This window comes from Dipodomys spectabilis, unplaced genomic scaffold, assembly GCF_019054845.1.
Source record: "Dipodomys spectabilis isolate Male_0828 unplaced genomic scaffold, ASM1905484v1 ptg000078l, whole genome shotgun sequence".
Lineage (NCBI taxonomy): Eukaryota > Metazoa > Chordata > Mammalia > Rodentia > Heteromyidae > Dipodomys > Dipodomys spectabilis.
In genome coordinates, this window is record NW_024870755.1 from 7,559 (window position 1) to 21,222 (window position 13,664).

The 13,664-nt window shown below is 37.7% G+C and overlaps 1 protein-coding gene across 1 annotated transcript; it reads left to right on the forward strand.

Annotated features, from left to right (window-relative positions):
- Nucleotides 1–12,637: 12,637 nt before the first annotated feature.
- Nucleotides 12,638–13,264, forward strand: LOC122110458 (endogenous retrovirus group K member 6 Pro protein-like). The gene has a single exon (XM_042683063.1). It carries the CDS (start codon nucleotides 12,638–12,640, stop codon nucleotides 13,262–13,264), a length of 627 nt encoding a protein of 208 aa, XP_042538997.1.
- Nucleotides 13,265–13,664: the final 400 nt, after the last annotated feature.

Sequence of the window (13,664 nt, forward strand, 5' to 3'; positions counted from 1 at the left end):
CAGCATCAGAATACACGTTTTTCTCAGCAGCACATGGAACGTTTTCTAAAATAGACCACATTTTAGGCAACAAAGCAAACTTGTCTAAATTCAGAAACATTGAAGTTATACCTTGCATTCTCTCTGACCACAAGGGAATAAAATTAGAACTCAACACCAAAAGCCACCAAAGGAAGTCCGGTATCACGTGGAGGCTGAACAACACACTGCTGAATCATGAGTGGGTCATGGAAGAGATTAGAAAGGAAATTCAAATGTTCATGCTATTCAACAAAAATGAACACACAAATTATCAGCGCCTCTGGGACACAGCAAAGGCAGTACACAGACGCAAGTTTATAGCTCTGAGCTCCTACATCCACAAATTGGAGAGATCTGAAACTAACAATTTAATGACACATCTAAACCTCTTTGAAAAAGAGCAGCAAGATAAACCCCAATCCAGTAGACGGAAAGAAATAATCAAAATTAAATCAGAATTAAATGAATTAGAATCCAACAAAACTATAGAAAGAATCAACAAAACAAAGAGTTGGTTCTTCGAAAAAATTAACAAAATTGACAGACCCTTAGCAAATCTTATCAGAAAAAGAAGAGAACACACCCAAATTAATAAACTCAGAGATGAGAATGGAAACATCACCACAGAAACAACCAAGATTCAGAACATTATAAGGGAATCCTTCTCCAAACTTTATGCTAATAAGTTTGAGAACTTGACAGAAATGGACCTCTTCCTAGCAAATATTGACATGCCAAAACTAAACCAAGATGATTTAAACTATCTTAACAGGCCCATATCAAGCATTGAAATAGAAACAGCAATAAGAGACCTCCCAGCTAAGAAAAGTCCAGGACCAGATGGTTTTACAGCGGAATTTTACAAGGCCTTCAAAGCAGAGCTCACACCAATTCTCCTCCAACTCTTCAATGAAATTGAATGAGAAAGCTCACTACCGAACACATTCTATGAAGCCATCATAACCCTCATCCCAAAACCAGGCAGGGACTCATCAAAGAAAGAGAACTATAGACCCATTTCTTTGATGAACATTGATGCAAAACTTCTCAACAAAATCTTGGCCAACCGACTTCAACAATTCATCCAAAAAATCATACACCACGATCAAACAGGATTCATTTCAGGGATGCAAAGCTGGTTCAATATACGCAAATCAATTAATATTATTCATCACATCAACAGGAGCAAGAATAAGAATCACATGGTTATCTCAATAGATGCAGAAAAAGCATTCGACAAGATCCAACACCCCTTTATGATGAAGGTTTTGGAAAAATTAGGAATCCATGGAACATTCCTCAATACAATAAAGGCTGTATATGACAAACCTACAGCCAGCATTATACTCAATGGTGAAAAAGTAAAGCCATTTCCTCTTAACTCAGGAACAAGACAAGGATGCCCACTCTCTCCACTTCTCTTCAATCTAGTATTAGAATGCCTAGCCACAGCAATAAGACAAGATGCAGACATAAAGGGGATCCAAATAGGGAAAGAAGAAATAAAACTCTCCCTCTTTGCAGATGACATGATCTTGTATTTAAAGAATCCCATAGACTCCACTCCCAAATTACTCAAACTGATTCAAATCTTTGGCAAAGTAGCAGGTTATAAAATTAACCCCCAAAAATCAATGGCTTTTCTGTATGCCAACAATGAGAAAAGTGTGGCTGAAATTAAGAAAGCAACTCCATTTGTAATAGCCCCACAAAAAATAAAATACCTAGGGATTAACTTAACTAAAGAAGTGAAGGACCTCTATGATGAAAACTTTAAAATCTTGAAAAAGGAAATCAACACAGAACTTAAAAAATGGCAAAACCTCCCATGCTCCTGGATTGGAAAGATTAAATTCGTGAAAATGGCAATACTTCCCAAGGCTATCTACAAATTCAACGCAATACCTATCAAAATTCCACCCTCATTCTTCAAGTTAATAGAAGAGGCAATCCAAAAATTCATATGGAACAATAAAAGACCCCGAATAGCAAAAACGCTCTTCAACGGAAAGAACACTGCTGGAGAAATATCAATAGCAAATTTCAAACTCTACTATAAAGCCATAGTAATCAAAACAGCTTGGTATTGGCATTAGAACAGACCTCAGGACCAATGGAATAGAATTGAAAACCCAGAAATGAACCTACAGGCCTATAGCCATCTAATCTTCGATAAGGGACCTAAAACAATAGAATGGAAGACAGACATCCTCTTCAGTAAATGGTGCTGGCAAAACTGGTTAACTACATGTAGATAACTAAAGCTAGATCCTTATATATCACCCTGCACCAGAATCAACTCCAAATGGATCAAAGACCTTGAACTCAAAGCAGACACTCTGAAAACATTACAGGATGGAATAGGAGAAACCCTGGGTCTCCTTGGCTCAGGCCGAAATTTTCTGAATAGAGACCCGGAAACACAACAATTCAAAGAAAGGTTGGACAAATGGGATTGCATAAGGTTGCAGAGCTTCTGCAAGACAAATGACATAGCTCGCAAGATCAATAGAAAGCCCACGGATTGGGAGAAGATCTTTACTAGCCATACAACGGACAAGGGTCTCATATCTAAAATATACTTGGAACTCAAAAAATTAAACCACCCAACAACAAATCCTCAAAGAAACAACTGCCCAGTAAGTAAGTGGGCGAAAGACTTAAAGAGAAGCTTCTCTGAAGAAGAAAGAAGGATGGCCAGTAGACACATGAAGAAATGTTCAACATCCCTAGCCATAAAAGAAATGCAAATCAAAACAACATTGAGATATCACCTCACTCCAGTTAGAACAGCAAAAATCAAGAACTCTAACAAAACCAGATGCTGGAGGGGATGTGGACAGAAAGGAACCTTACTTCATTGTTGGTGGGAATGTAAACTTGTTCAACCACTTTGGAAAGCAGTATGGAGGTTCCTCAAAAGACTTCACATAGAACTCCCCTATGACCCAGCAATCCCACTTTTGGGCATTTACCCTAATGTTTACAAACAAGACCACACTAAAGCTACCAGCACAACTATGTTTATTGCAGCATTATTTGCCATAGCTAAGATATGGAACCAACCCAGATGCCCCTCAGTAGATTAATGGATCAAGAAAATGTGGTATATATACACAATGGAATTCTATGCCTCCATCAGAAAGAATGACATTTCCCCATTTGTTAGGAAATGGAAAGGCTTGGAAAAAATTATATTAAGTGAAGCAAGCCAGGCCCAAAGGAACATAGGTCCCATGGTTTCCCTTATTTGCAATATCTAGTATAGGTATGCGTCAAGGGGAAAAAGTCCGATAATGTGATGTTAGGAAAACGAACCCTCAAATATGTATTTTAATGTTTTTGTTTCTTTCATGCATGTGTTTCTAACGCATTTATTAGAGTATTTCTTTGTTGTTTTGTATATCCCTCCCCCACATTGTAACCCCCGCTTTCACTATATTTGATGTCAGTATAACATGTGGAGGAGACGGGGACAAACAAGTCGTTTAAGGATTCAGGTGGACCTGTTGCAACAATGAGAAGTACAAAATGTCATGTCAAACCAGCTTTACAATGTCGGTGTCGGGTGCGGGGGGAGGGGGGTATGATTGGGTGGGGGGGATGGGGAAGGCTGGGAAGGGAGGTGAAGGGTAAACAAAGGAGAAGGCTACAATGCTTGGTAAGAAATGTATGCATTATCCTGCCCATGTAATTGTAACCCCTCTGTACAGTATGTTCTCAAATAAAATTAAATTAAATTAAAAAAAATAGACTTCAAATTAAAACTAGTGAGAAGAGATAAAGAAGGTCACTACACACTAATTAAGGGAAATCTCCTTCTGGAGGATATTACAATTCTAAATATCTTTTCACCAAACAACGGAGCACACAATTTATCCAAGAAACACTATTTTCCCTCAAATCCCACATAGATCCAAGGACATTAATTGTTGGGGACGTTAACACACCACTTTCCCCACTAGATAGATCAACTCGGCAAAAACTCAAAAGGGAAACTGCGGACCTAAACAACTGCATAAATCAATTAGCTTTAACAGACACCTACCAAATATTTCAATCAGCAACATCAGAATACATGGTTTTCTCAGCAGCACATGGAACATTTTCCAAAATAGACTGCATTTTAGGCCACAAAGCAAACTTGTCCATATTCAGATACATTGAATTTATACCTTGCATTCTCTCGGAACACAAGGGGATAAAATTAGAACTCAACACTAAAAACCACCAAAGAGGGTCCTGTAACAACGCAAAGAGCCGGATAAACACACTGCTGAATCACGATTGGTTAATGGAAGAGATTAGAATGGAAATTCAAGTGTTCATAGTATTCAACAAAAATGAGCACACAAAATACCAGCTCCTCTGTGAAGCAACAACGGCAGTACTCAGAGGCAAGTTTATAGCTGTCAGTTCTTACATCAACAAATTGGAGAGATCTGAAACCAACAATTTAATGAGACATCTGAGCCTTCTTGTAAAAGGGCAGTAAAATAAACCCCAATCCAGTAGATGGAAACAAATAATTAAAATTAAATCAGAATTAAATGAATTAGAAGTAAAAAAATACACACAGAAAGTATCAACACAACAAAGAGTTGGTTCTTTGAAAAAATCAACGAAATTGACAGACGCTTAGCAAATCTTATCAGAAAAAGAAGAGAACACATCCATAATATGTATTATAATGTAGGTCAGTTGGTAGGAAAGGAAGTGGAAAACAATACTACATCCAATGAAGCTGACATTCCTATTACATCACTAAGGAAGTAGTGTTAAGACCTGCAGGACTCATAGGGTTGTTGCATGTGACATTACTATGTAAAACACTATTAACGCTCATTTCAGACATCTATAACATTCTGCTTCCATTTTCAAGGTCAAAAGCCAAATATCTATGACTTTTTATTAATTGGGTATGTTTCTTAGGAAGGAAGAAGGAGGATTTGGTAGGTGATGATGGAAAAATATGTATATTAGCTCGTGTACAAATTTTTTGCAGTTTTATTTATTTATTTTTCTTCTTTATATTATTTTTTTATTGTGAAAATACTTTACAGAAGGGTTACAATTACATGGGCAAGATAATGAGTACATTTCTTATCAAGCATTGTAGCCTCCTCCTTTGATTCCCCTTCCCATCCCTTCCCATCCTCCCCCCGCACCCCAACCCAGTCCTCCCCGCTACCTTCCCCACCAAAGTTGTAAAGTTCATTTTTTGACATATCGACTTGTACATTTTTGCAATTGGTCCACTTGTATGCCTATTTAAACGATTTTTTGCAGTTTTAAAAAGTGCTACTGATGAACTCACACTTACATCTAATTGACTTGCTGTCTGCACAAGATGTATATAAATGAAGATATTTATTCTGGTGGATAGTCACATATATTAACAAAATCAATTCTGGAAAAGAAAATATACTAGGTAAGAAATTATAAAATATTGTCTATAAAATGGTTTATTTTCTTAGAGAACAAAAGGTAGTATTGAAATGATTAGTCCAGCTTTCTTTGAGATTTTATGCTGTCTCAGTATCAAAATGTTCTCTAATTCCTGTAACATCCAAGCATAAAAGACATGATTTGAAGATCTCAGTAGTTTTAGAAACAAAGGTACATAATACCTTCCTTCCTGCAGAGACATGTGAGCACAAGTATGATTGATTGTATTATAGTTCTCTTTATCTCAAGTGTTGCATATCTTGGTATATTACTCTATGTCTTGCATCAGCTTCTGTAGGTGAGATTTACCTCTACCTGCAATGTCAAAATGGGTTATGTGACTTACTTCAGCTTACAAAAGTGAACCAGAATTGGAGAAAGACTATTTCTAGGTGAAGATTTCCATCTCATTGTCTGTGTCTAAAAGCTGACTTGTTTTCCCTTAGCCATAATAATAGCATATTTCAGAGGGAGTCTTCCTTCAATTTATATACTGGAAGAAGATAGCATGTGAAATTGAAGCAAAACTCAAATTCAGCCTCATACATATAACACAGGCAGAATTAAGCTAATATTAGAATGTGATATTAAGATGTTAGTTTCTTACCATCTTTGTATAGCATTATGATAGTTGACTATAGCACACCAGAATTTAACAAATCCTAACCAAGAACTTAACAAATAGATAAAATTTCCTGTTGGAAATTATTACAATATTTTATAAATAAGCATTCTCTATGTGATCACTTGTAGGGTTATCTTTTCTATAGATGGGTTTAATCACTCTAGAGCACTGTATCTAATATCTATTATCATTATCCAGACCTTGTGATTGTGATGAGGATGAATAAAATATCTAGATTTCTTCTTCTCTTTTCCTCTTCTCCTATTTCTAGTGTGAATTCTCATCCTTTCTCCAAATTCTATTAATAAAGGAAGAATGACACATTGTAGATATCAGCCAAACGGCTTCAAATCAAGAATTTCATTCTTTCAGAAACAGATGAATTAAATCAAAGTGGCTCAAGGAAGAATAAAAACAGGATTTTTTTTCCCTTTCTGGCTTCCACCTTAGAGTTTGAACATGACTCTAAATATCTAATAAACCATTTCCCTCGACTAATTTTTTAAAATATAGTTTTTTAAATAAATGATAATTTAAAAATAAATAGTAATTTGTTGTTTGTTTTTGGGAGGCATGAAATAAGACTGCATTAACAATGTGTGAGTTGAGAGACTAAATTATATCAGAATCTAAACATAATGAAAAATAGACGATTTTAAGATAAATCGCTTGTAGATATATTTTTAATGTGATATACCCACAAAGTCATCTACTTTCTTCTTTTCCTCTCCATGCTGATTCAACTTCAATAAGCAGTTCATGTAATTCAAATGGCTGCCTTTCTTTCAAAAATAGATTAGACCCAAAAAAGTTAGAAGAAGAAAACCAGTATTGGGTGATGCATTCTTTAAAAATAGCAGTCAAATAAATATTAACCATAATTCCAAAATAATAACAACCAAATGCTCTTGAAAAGAGGATTGTATTCAGAATATATAAAAGGTGATAGTGCCAGAACTGCTTCAGGCATTTAGGATTTCTAGTACATGACAATGTTTTAATCAGGATTAATTGCTTTCAGGGACTAAATTTTTTCTAGTTATATTTCATTGAAGAAATATGTTGTTCAGGTTAATGAAAGGATAACAGGTTATAGTAGAAAGAATGCTACACATTCATTGTACATACCAAATACCTTCACAGAATATCTATCTTTCCCACATACCTAATCCTTGAAATGTAGATTTGCATTATATATATGTTTGTAAAATTATAACCTCTCATTACCCAAGAAGCACAAATTTGAATAATTATCATATGGGGGAAGTATACTCAAATGTAGTTAAAAGTCCCAGGGGTAGTTCAAAAGGGACATGATTAGGTAAGAACCATCAGAAAGATGTAAAATGCTACATTAGAAGATAAAGGAAAAAATAACAATCCAGATTCTGAATTTCTGGGAAGCAGAATAGGAGATAAATGCCTTTTACACTAGAATCATTTGAAAAATATTTTAGCTCTGTGGGTGTCTCTATTTTAATCTAGTGAGACTTCTTTTAGATTTCTGTCCTTTAGAACTGTAAAATGGTAAATACGGATTATTTAAGCCAAATAACTTGTAGAAATACTTTACAGCAGATTTGGTTTAGTAAATTAATTCAACTACAGACTTTTCCTAATATAACTACAGGGAGACCACATTTCCTAGTTTCTGAGAATAAGAAAAAGTTGCCACCAGCTTAGTACACATGTATGATGTACGTACTACTAAGGGCCTTGCATTAATGAAGTCTTGAAATACTAAATAATATCTAAATAAGAAGCTCCCTATCTTTATTTTCACATCTGGGGATCACTAAGTACCAAAGTTATGTAGAAGGCTAGGTAAAGAATATGGGAAATGAAATCTGTTAGCTAATATTATAAAGATAATTTATGTCATGTTTGAGTTAGAGTTTCTAAAGTAATTAAAAAAGGTAATACAGAAACAGAGAAATTAAAGAATCCAGTAAAGTTATAGTCATCCCAGGATGGTATAGAATATTACAGGAACACAAGATGTTGAAAAAGAAGATAACAAAAATGAGTCCCCTGGAAAAATGTGAAACAAAATCTACACCACAGATTCTCATATAGCTAGAAAATAGTTTCCACTATGCTGTCTTTGATATTTTAGGTTTGTTTAAACAGCAACTTTCACCTCTTAGGAAATGACCCTGTATTAATACTCAAGGCTTTGCAGCTTTTAAGTCAGAAACAAATAATGCTTCTAAATTTAAACAAGCAGGATACTAAGTGTAACCCAGGCCATAGCTGATAAATAAGAATGATCTTCGGGAAAAGTCAAACGATCTTGAAATTTTTCATACCTTTCCTCTTCTCCAATATGAGAAGTCCTAGTCAAGATATGTAAAACATTAATAAAGGATTTTTATATTTTTTATTGCTCACTCCAAAGCAAATACACTTTCCTCTTTGCAAGCCTGACTTTGGAAGAGTCACACCCTCACAATTCATTTATAGACAAAAGTTTACTGCTTTGGTTTAGGTGTTTTCCTACCTTTGGGTGTTGCTCTCTATTATTTTGGCAACTCCACAGAAAAACAAGATAAATCCATTACGCTTATATTGAATTGTTCAAAGTCAAGATGTCTTCAAACAGTTTTCTGTTACCTTCTTCACTGCTAATTAAAGTTTAATTATTGCTCTTTAAATGCAACAAAAACGTGTTACTTTAATGTATATTCTCATTGAAACTAGTGATTACAGGAGTGTCTGTGATTGCTTTTTTAATTGTTTTCAAATATTTTCCTTAGTTATTTTCATTATTGCCTTTGTTGCAGTCTTCTAGTCAGGAACACAGGGTTACCCAAAAAGATCTTCCTAAGATATAAGATGTTAGGCAGAAAAAACTAGATGTATAATTAACGATTTTCATCTCTTAAGAGACTGCAAAGCTCAGAAGACATTTTGCTATTACTGTCATGGTTAAGATGACTTGAATGTTTTGGATCTTAAACTAAGTGAAATTCATTTAAAATGTTACAGTTGTTCCAAACAACGATGATAGCTTATACTTTTCTGCTCCAACAAGATGAAACCTCTGATAAAGTTGGAGGGTATATCGATTTTAGGGTAGAAGGGCTAATGTTAAAAAGCCAAGGAAAATTCCTAAAACAGCACTGCCTATCACATATCATTTAATTATACTTATGGTATATAAGTATATAAACATACAAATATGAATTGAGTGACAAATATGTGATTTCCAAAATTCAATGACAACTAAATCCAGAAAAAACTTCTCTATATTTATATAAACTGGTATATCTAGTGAGGATGTAAAATTTTTTAGAATATATATTTTAACATTTATGTCAAAATATTTATTTTAACTGTTTATTTTTAGTCAGTTGTGGGGCTTGAAATCTGGGCCTGGACACTGTCCCTCAGCTCTTTAGCTCAAGACTAGTGCTGTACATCTTGAGCCACTGTCAGTTTTTTGGTGGCTCATTGGAGATAAGAGAGTCGTCGACTTTCCTGCCTAGTCTGACTTTGAACCATGATTCTAAGCTCTCAGCCTCCTTAGTAGCTAGGGTTACAATAATGAGCTACTGGCTCCTAGATACATAATCATTTTTACATATTTATAAAGTATTGAGTGGTAATCCCATTTATTTATATATTGTGTAATAATAAGCTCCATCATATCCATTAATTTCTGCATGTAACATTTCTTTTTAGAGAGAATGCACTAAAATGTATCTTCTGGGTGTGATGACATATCTATTCTTAACTATAATAACTTTGTTTCTTGTGGTATACAAGTGCTGTTTGCTAGAAAATACAGCCACTACCTTCGATAAGAGCTGTTAAGCCTTGGAGCCTATTGATACCCTGATTGACAACATTGCTTGGAGCAACCACTTTCCATAAGAGCCATTAAGCCTTACAACTTACCAATGTCCTGTTTGACAACATTGCTTGGCGCCTTCTGAAGATTCCTCACCTATGACCTTTTGCAAAATGTACTTTGCAGTTTTGGTGCCTAGCAACCCTATTGACCTGCTGATGCTAATTGCCCTGTTCAGCGTGGTATATATACTGCTGTGTAAAAAATAAAGTTTGAGACCTTGATCAGAACCCTGTCTTGGTCTCCTTTCTCGTGCCTGGTTTGTCTCTCATTCAGGTCAGTTCCTCTTTGAGGCCTTGTTGACCGACCCAGCGGGCCGGGGCAGGTGGTGCCCAACATGAGGCTCGAAGCTTGGATCCTGGTCTGAACATCGTCCGATTGACCAGCCTCTCTCTTCTTCTTGGATGGCCACCCAGCCCGTGAGTGAAGATCTGCATACTGATCACTGCAGAAATGCCCGACTGTGATACAGATCTGTAAGGTAAGGGAGGTGATGCAATCATGGGACAAACACTTAGTAAGCATGAACTTTTTGTTCAAGGCCTAAAAGCCTCACTCAAGGCACGAGGAACACGGGTTAAGAAAAAAGATTCAACTCAATTTTTTATACTGATGGAGGATATTTGCCCTTGGTTTCCTCAGGAAGGCAATATAGACAAAGGTAGGGTCATGTTGGAGACTGTCATAAGGATTATTATGAAACTTTTGGCCCCAAAAAGATTCCTGTTCAGGCTTTTTCATATTAGAACCTCATAAATGAGATCCTCCAAGTTTGCCACCAACACAAAGATGTGTCTAGAGTGGTTAAGGAAGGTGAAGAATTTTTAAAAATTAAATTTACAGGGAGTCAGGCCTCCCTTGCCCCAAAACCCTTCTATCCCCCCTGAGTCGCGTCTCATTGTCGCTCGGTTTCCAAACCAATGCCTGACGCTAACAGTGACTCACAATTACAAAAACCAAAAGCTATATACATGGTTCTTTCTAAACTCAGATCCCAAAGGACCAATGATGCTGTCCTTCCCCCGGAGGACTAGGCCACTTTAGGAGAGGAGGCTGCTAGATACCACACCTCAGACTGGCCCCCTCTAAACCCCTTGGGCATGCAACCTTCTCCCTATAAAACAGCCCCTCCCTTCTGTGCCCCTGCCTTGGCCTCTTCAACAGATCTTGAGGAGGTCACCAGACAAGCCACAGTTAAGCTTTCCCGGGAAGCCCAGTCCTTCAGGGCCCTACTTCAGGCCAAGAAAGAAAAGGCCCAACTATTACAACTATATAAACTGGACCTAGAAATTAGGAACACAAATTTACAAAAATTAATGACAAAAAAGAAAAAGATCCTTCATGCTTTTCCATTCACTCAGTCTCAAATTAGAGCCATTTCGGAAAATCTAAAAGGAGAATCTGATGATCAAGAGACTGAGGCAGATGACAGAGAGGAAGAGCGGGAGGGAGGGCCCAAGTGTGATGACTCAAATGGGGAAGAGAAAGGAGGAGAGCATCTGGTTATTAGAGCTCAAAAATACCATCACCTTAAATTTAGACATATTAAAGAATTAAAAAATGCTGTTTCCTTGTACAGCCCTACCGCTCCTTTTACCATTTCTCTTTTATAATCATTGAGCGAGGACTGGCTTACAGTAAATGACTGGGCCATGCTAACCAAGGCTACTTTAACACGAGGAGATTTTCTTTTATGGAAGGCTGATTATGGTGAAAGGTGCCAGGATATAGCTCGCTGTAACACATCTGCTGGTTGTCACTCTAAGTCCTGGACCATAGAAAAATTGATGGGCAATAAGCCATTTGATACTAATGAAAAACAGGCTAAATTTCCCCCAGGATTGCTTGTTCAGATTCAACATGCTGCCCTTAGGGCCTGGAAAAACCTCCCTTCTCAAGGGTCCGCTGTTACCTCCTTGGCCAAAGTTCTACAGGGACCCCATGAATCTTACAGTGAGTTCATTGGACACCTTACAGAGGCTGCCGAGTGCCTTATGGGAAAGGAAGAAACTGATAATGAGCTTATTAAACATCTTGCTTTTGAAAATGCCAATTCTGCTTGCCAAACGGCTTTACGTCCCCACTGCCGTGGAAAAACCATTACTGACTTTATCAGACTTTGCTTTAATGTTGACCCCGCCTCGCGCAACATCGGCCTGGCCATAGGCGCTGCCCTTAAGGATTTTACTCAGAACCAAAAACCTAAAACCTGCTTTAATTGTAAACAGCCTGGCCATTTTTCAAAGGACTGTACGGCCCCCAAGGCTGAAAAACCACCCCCTCTGTCTTTATGCCCAACGTGCAAACGGGCCATACATTGGGCCTCTGAATGTCGCTCCAAAACCAATATCCAGGGCAATCCCCTACCACCCAAACAGGGAAACTTTGTCCGGGGTCTGCCCCAGGGCCCCAAAAACAAAACAGGACAGAACCCTGGAGCTGTCAGGTTCGTCCCCCAAGTGACCCCTCACGCATCATCAGCGCCCTCATATGGGCAACCACAGGAAGTGCAGGATTGGACCTCTGTGCCTCCTCCCACACAATATTGACCCCCGAGTTAGGAAATCAGATTCTTTCCACAGGAGTGTTTGGCCGACCTCCCCCAAACACCTTTGGTCTCATTCTGGGGTGTGGTAGTGCTGTTTTTCAGGGCCTTAGTATTTCCCCTGGGGTTATTGACAAGGACTATGATGGAGAGATTAAGTTACTGGCTACTGCTTCTCAGGGGCCAATCAAAAGTTTTTCCTGGACAAAGAATTGCTCAATTAATATTGCTTCCCCTTGATAAGACAAACCCTAGCCTTACACAAAAGAGAGGATCCAGAGGCTTTAGGTCTTCGGATGCTTACTGGGTCCAGGAGATTACTCAGGACCGGCCTCTCTTCAAGCTAAAATTGGATGGGAAAAAATTTGAAGGCCTTATGGATATGGGTGCTGATGCTACAATTATTTCTAAAAGAGACTGGTCCCCATCCTGGCCCCTTACCCCTTCCATGACTCACTTTAAAGGCATTGGACAAACCTCTAACCCATTACAGAGCTCCAAAATTTTAACCTGGGAAGGTGGAGCAAAAAATAAGGGCACAGTCCCGCTGTACATGGTTGAGACCCTCCCGGTTAACTTGTGGGGACGTGATATTTTATCCCAAATGAAGCTTATAATGTATAGTCCAAATGAATTGGTTACTCAACAGATGCTTAACCAGGGCTTTCGCCCTGGACAAGGCTTAGGAAAACATTCTCAAGGCCCTGAAGAACCCATTCAGGTGGAGGTAAAAATCATTCTTTTCCGTATGGGCTATAAAAATTTATCCTAGGGCCATTGACATGCCTGTACTCCATGCAGACAAATTATCCTGGAAAAGGACTGAGCCTGTATGGGTTGATCAATGGCCTTTGTCCTCTGAAAAACTGGCTACGGCTACTACAGGTACAGGTATTACAGCTACAGTACAGGAACAGCTTGCTGCAGGCCACATTGAACCCACCACATCTCCGTGGAACACTCCCATTTTTGTAATTAAAATGAAATCAGGAAAATGGAGATTACTTCAGGATCTTAGAGAAGTAAATAAGGCCATGGTGTCCATAGGAGCCCTTCAACCCTGACTTCCAACACCCGTGGCTATTCCCACGGCGTACCATAAGATTGTTATTGATTTAAAGGATTGCTGTTTTACTATTCCTTTATATCCTGAGGACCGTGAATGTTTTGTA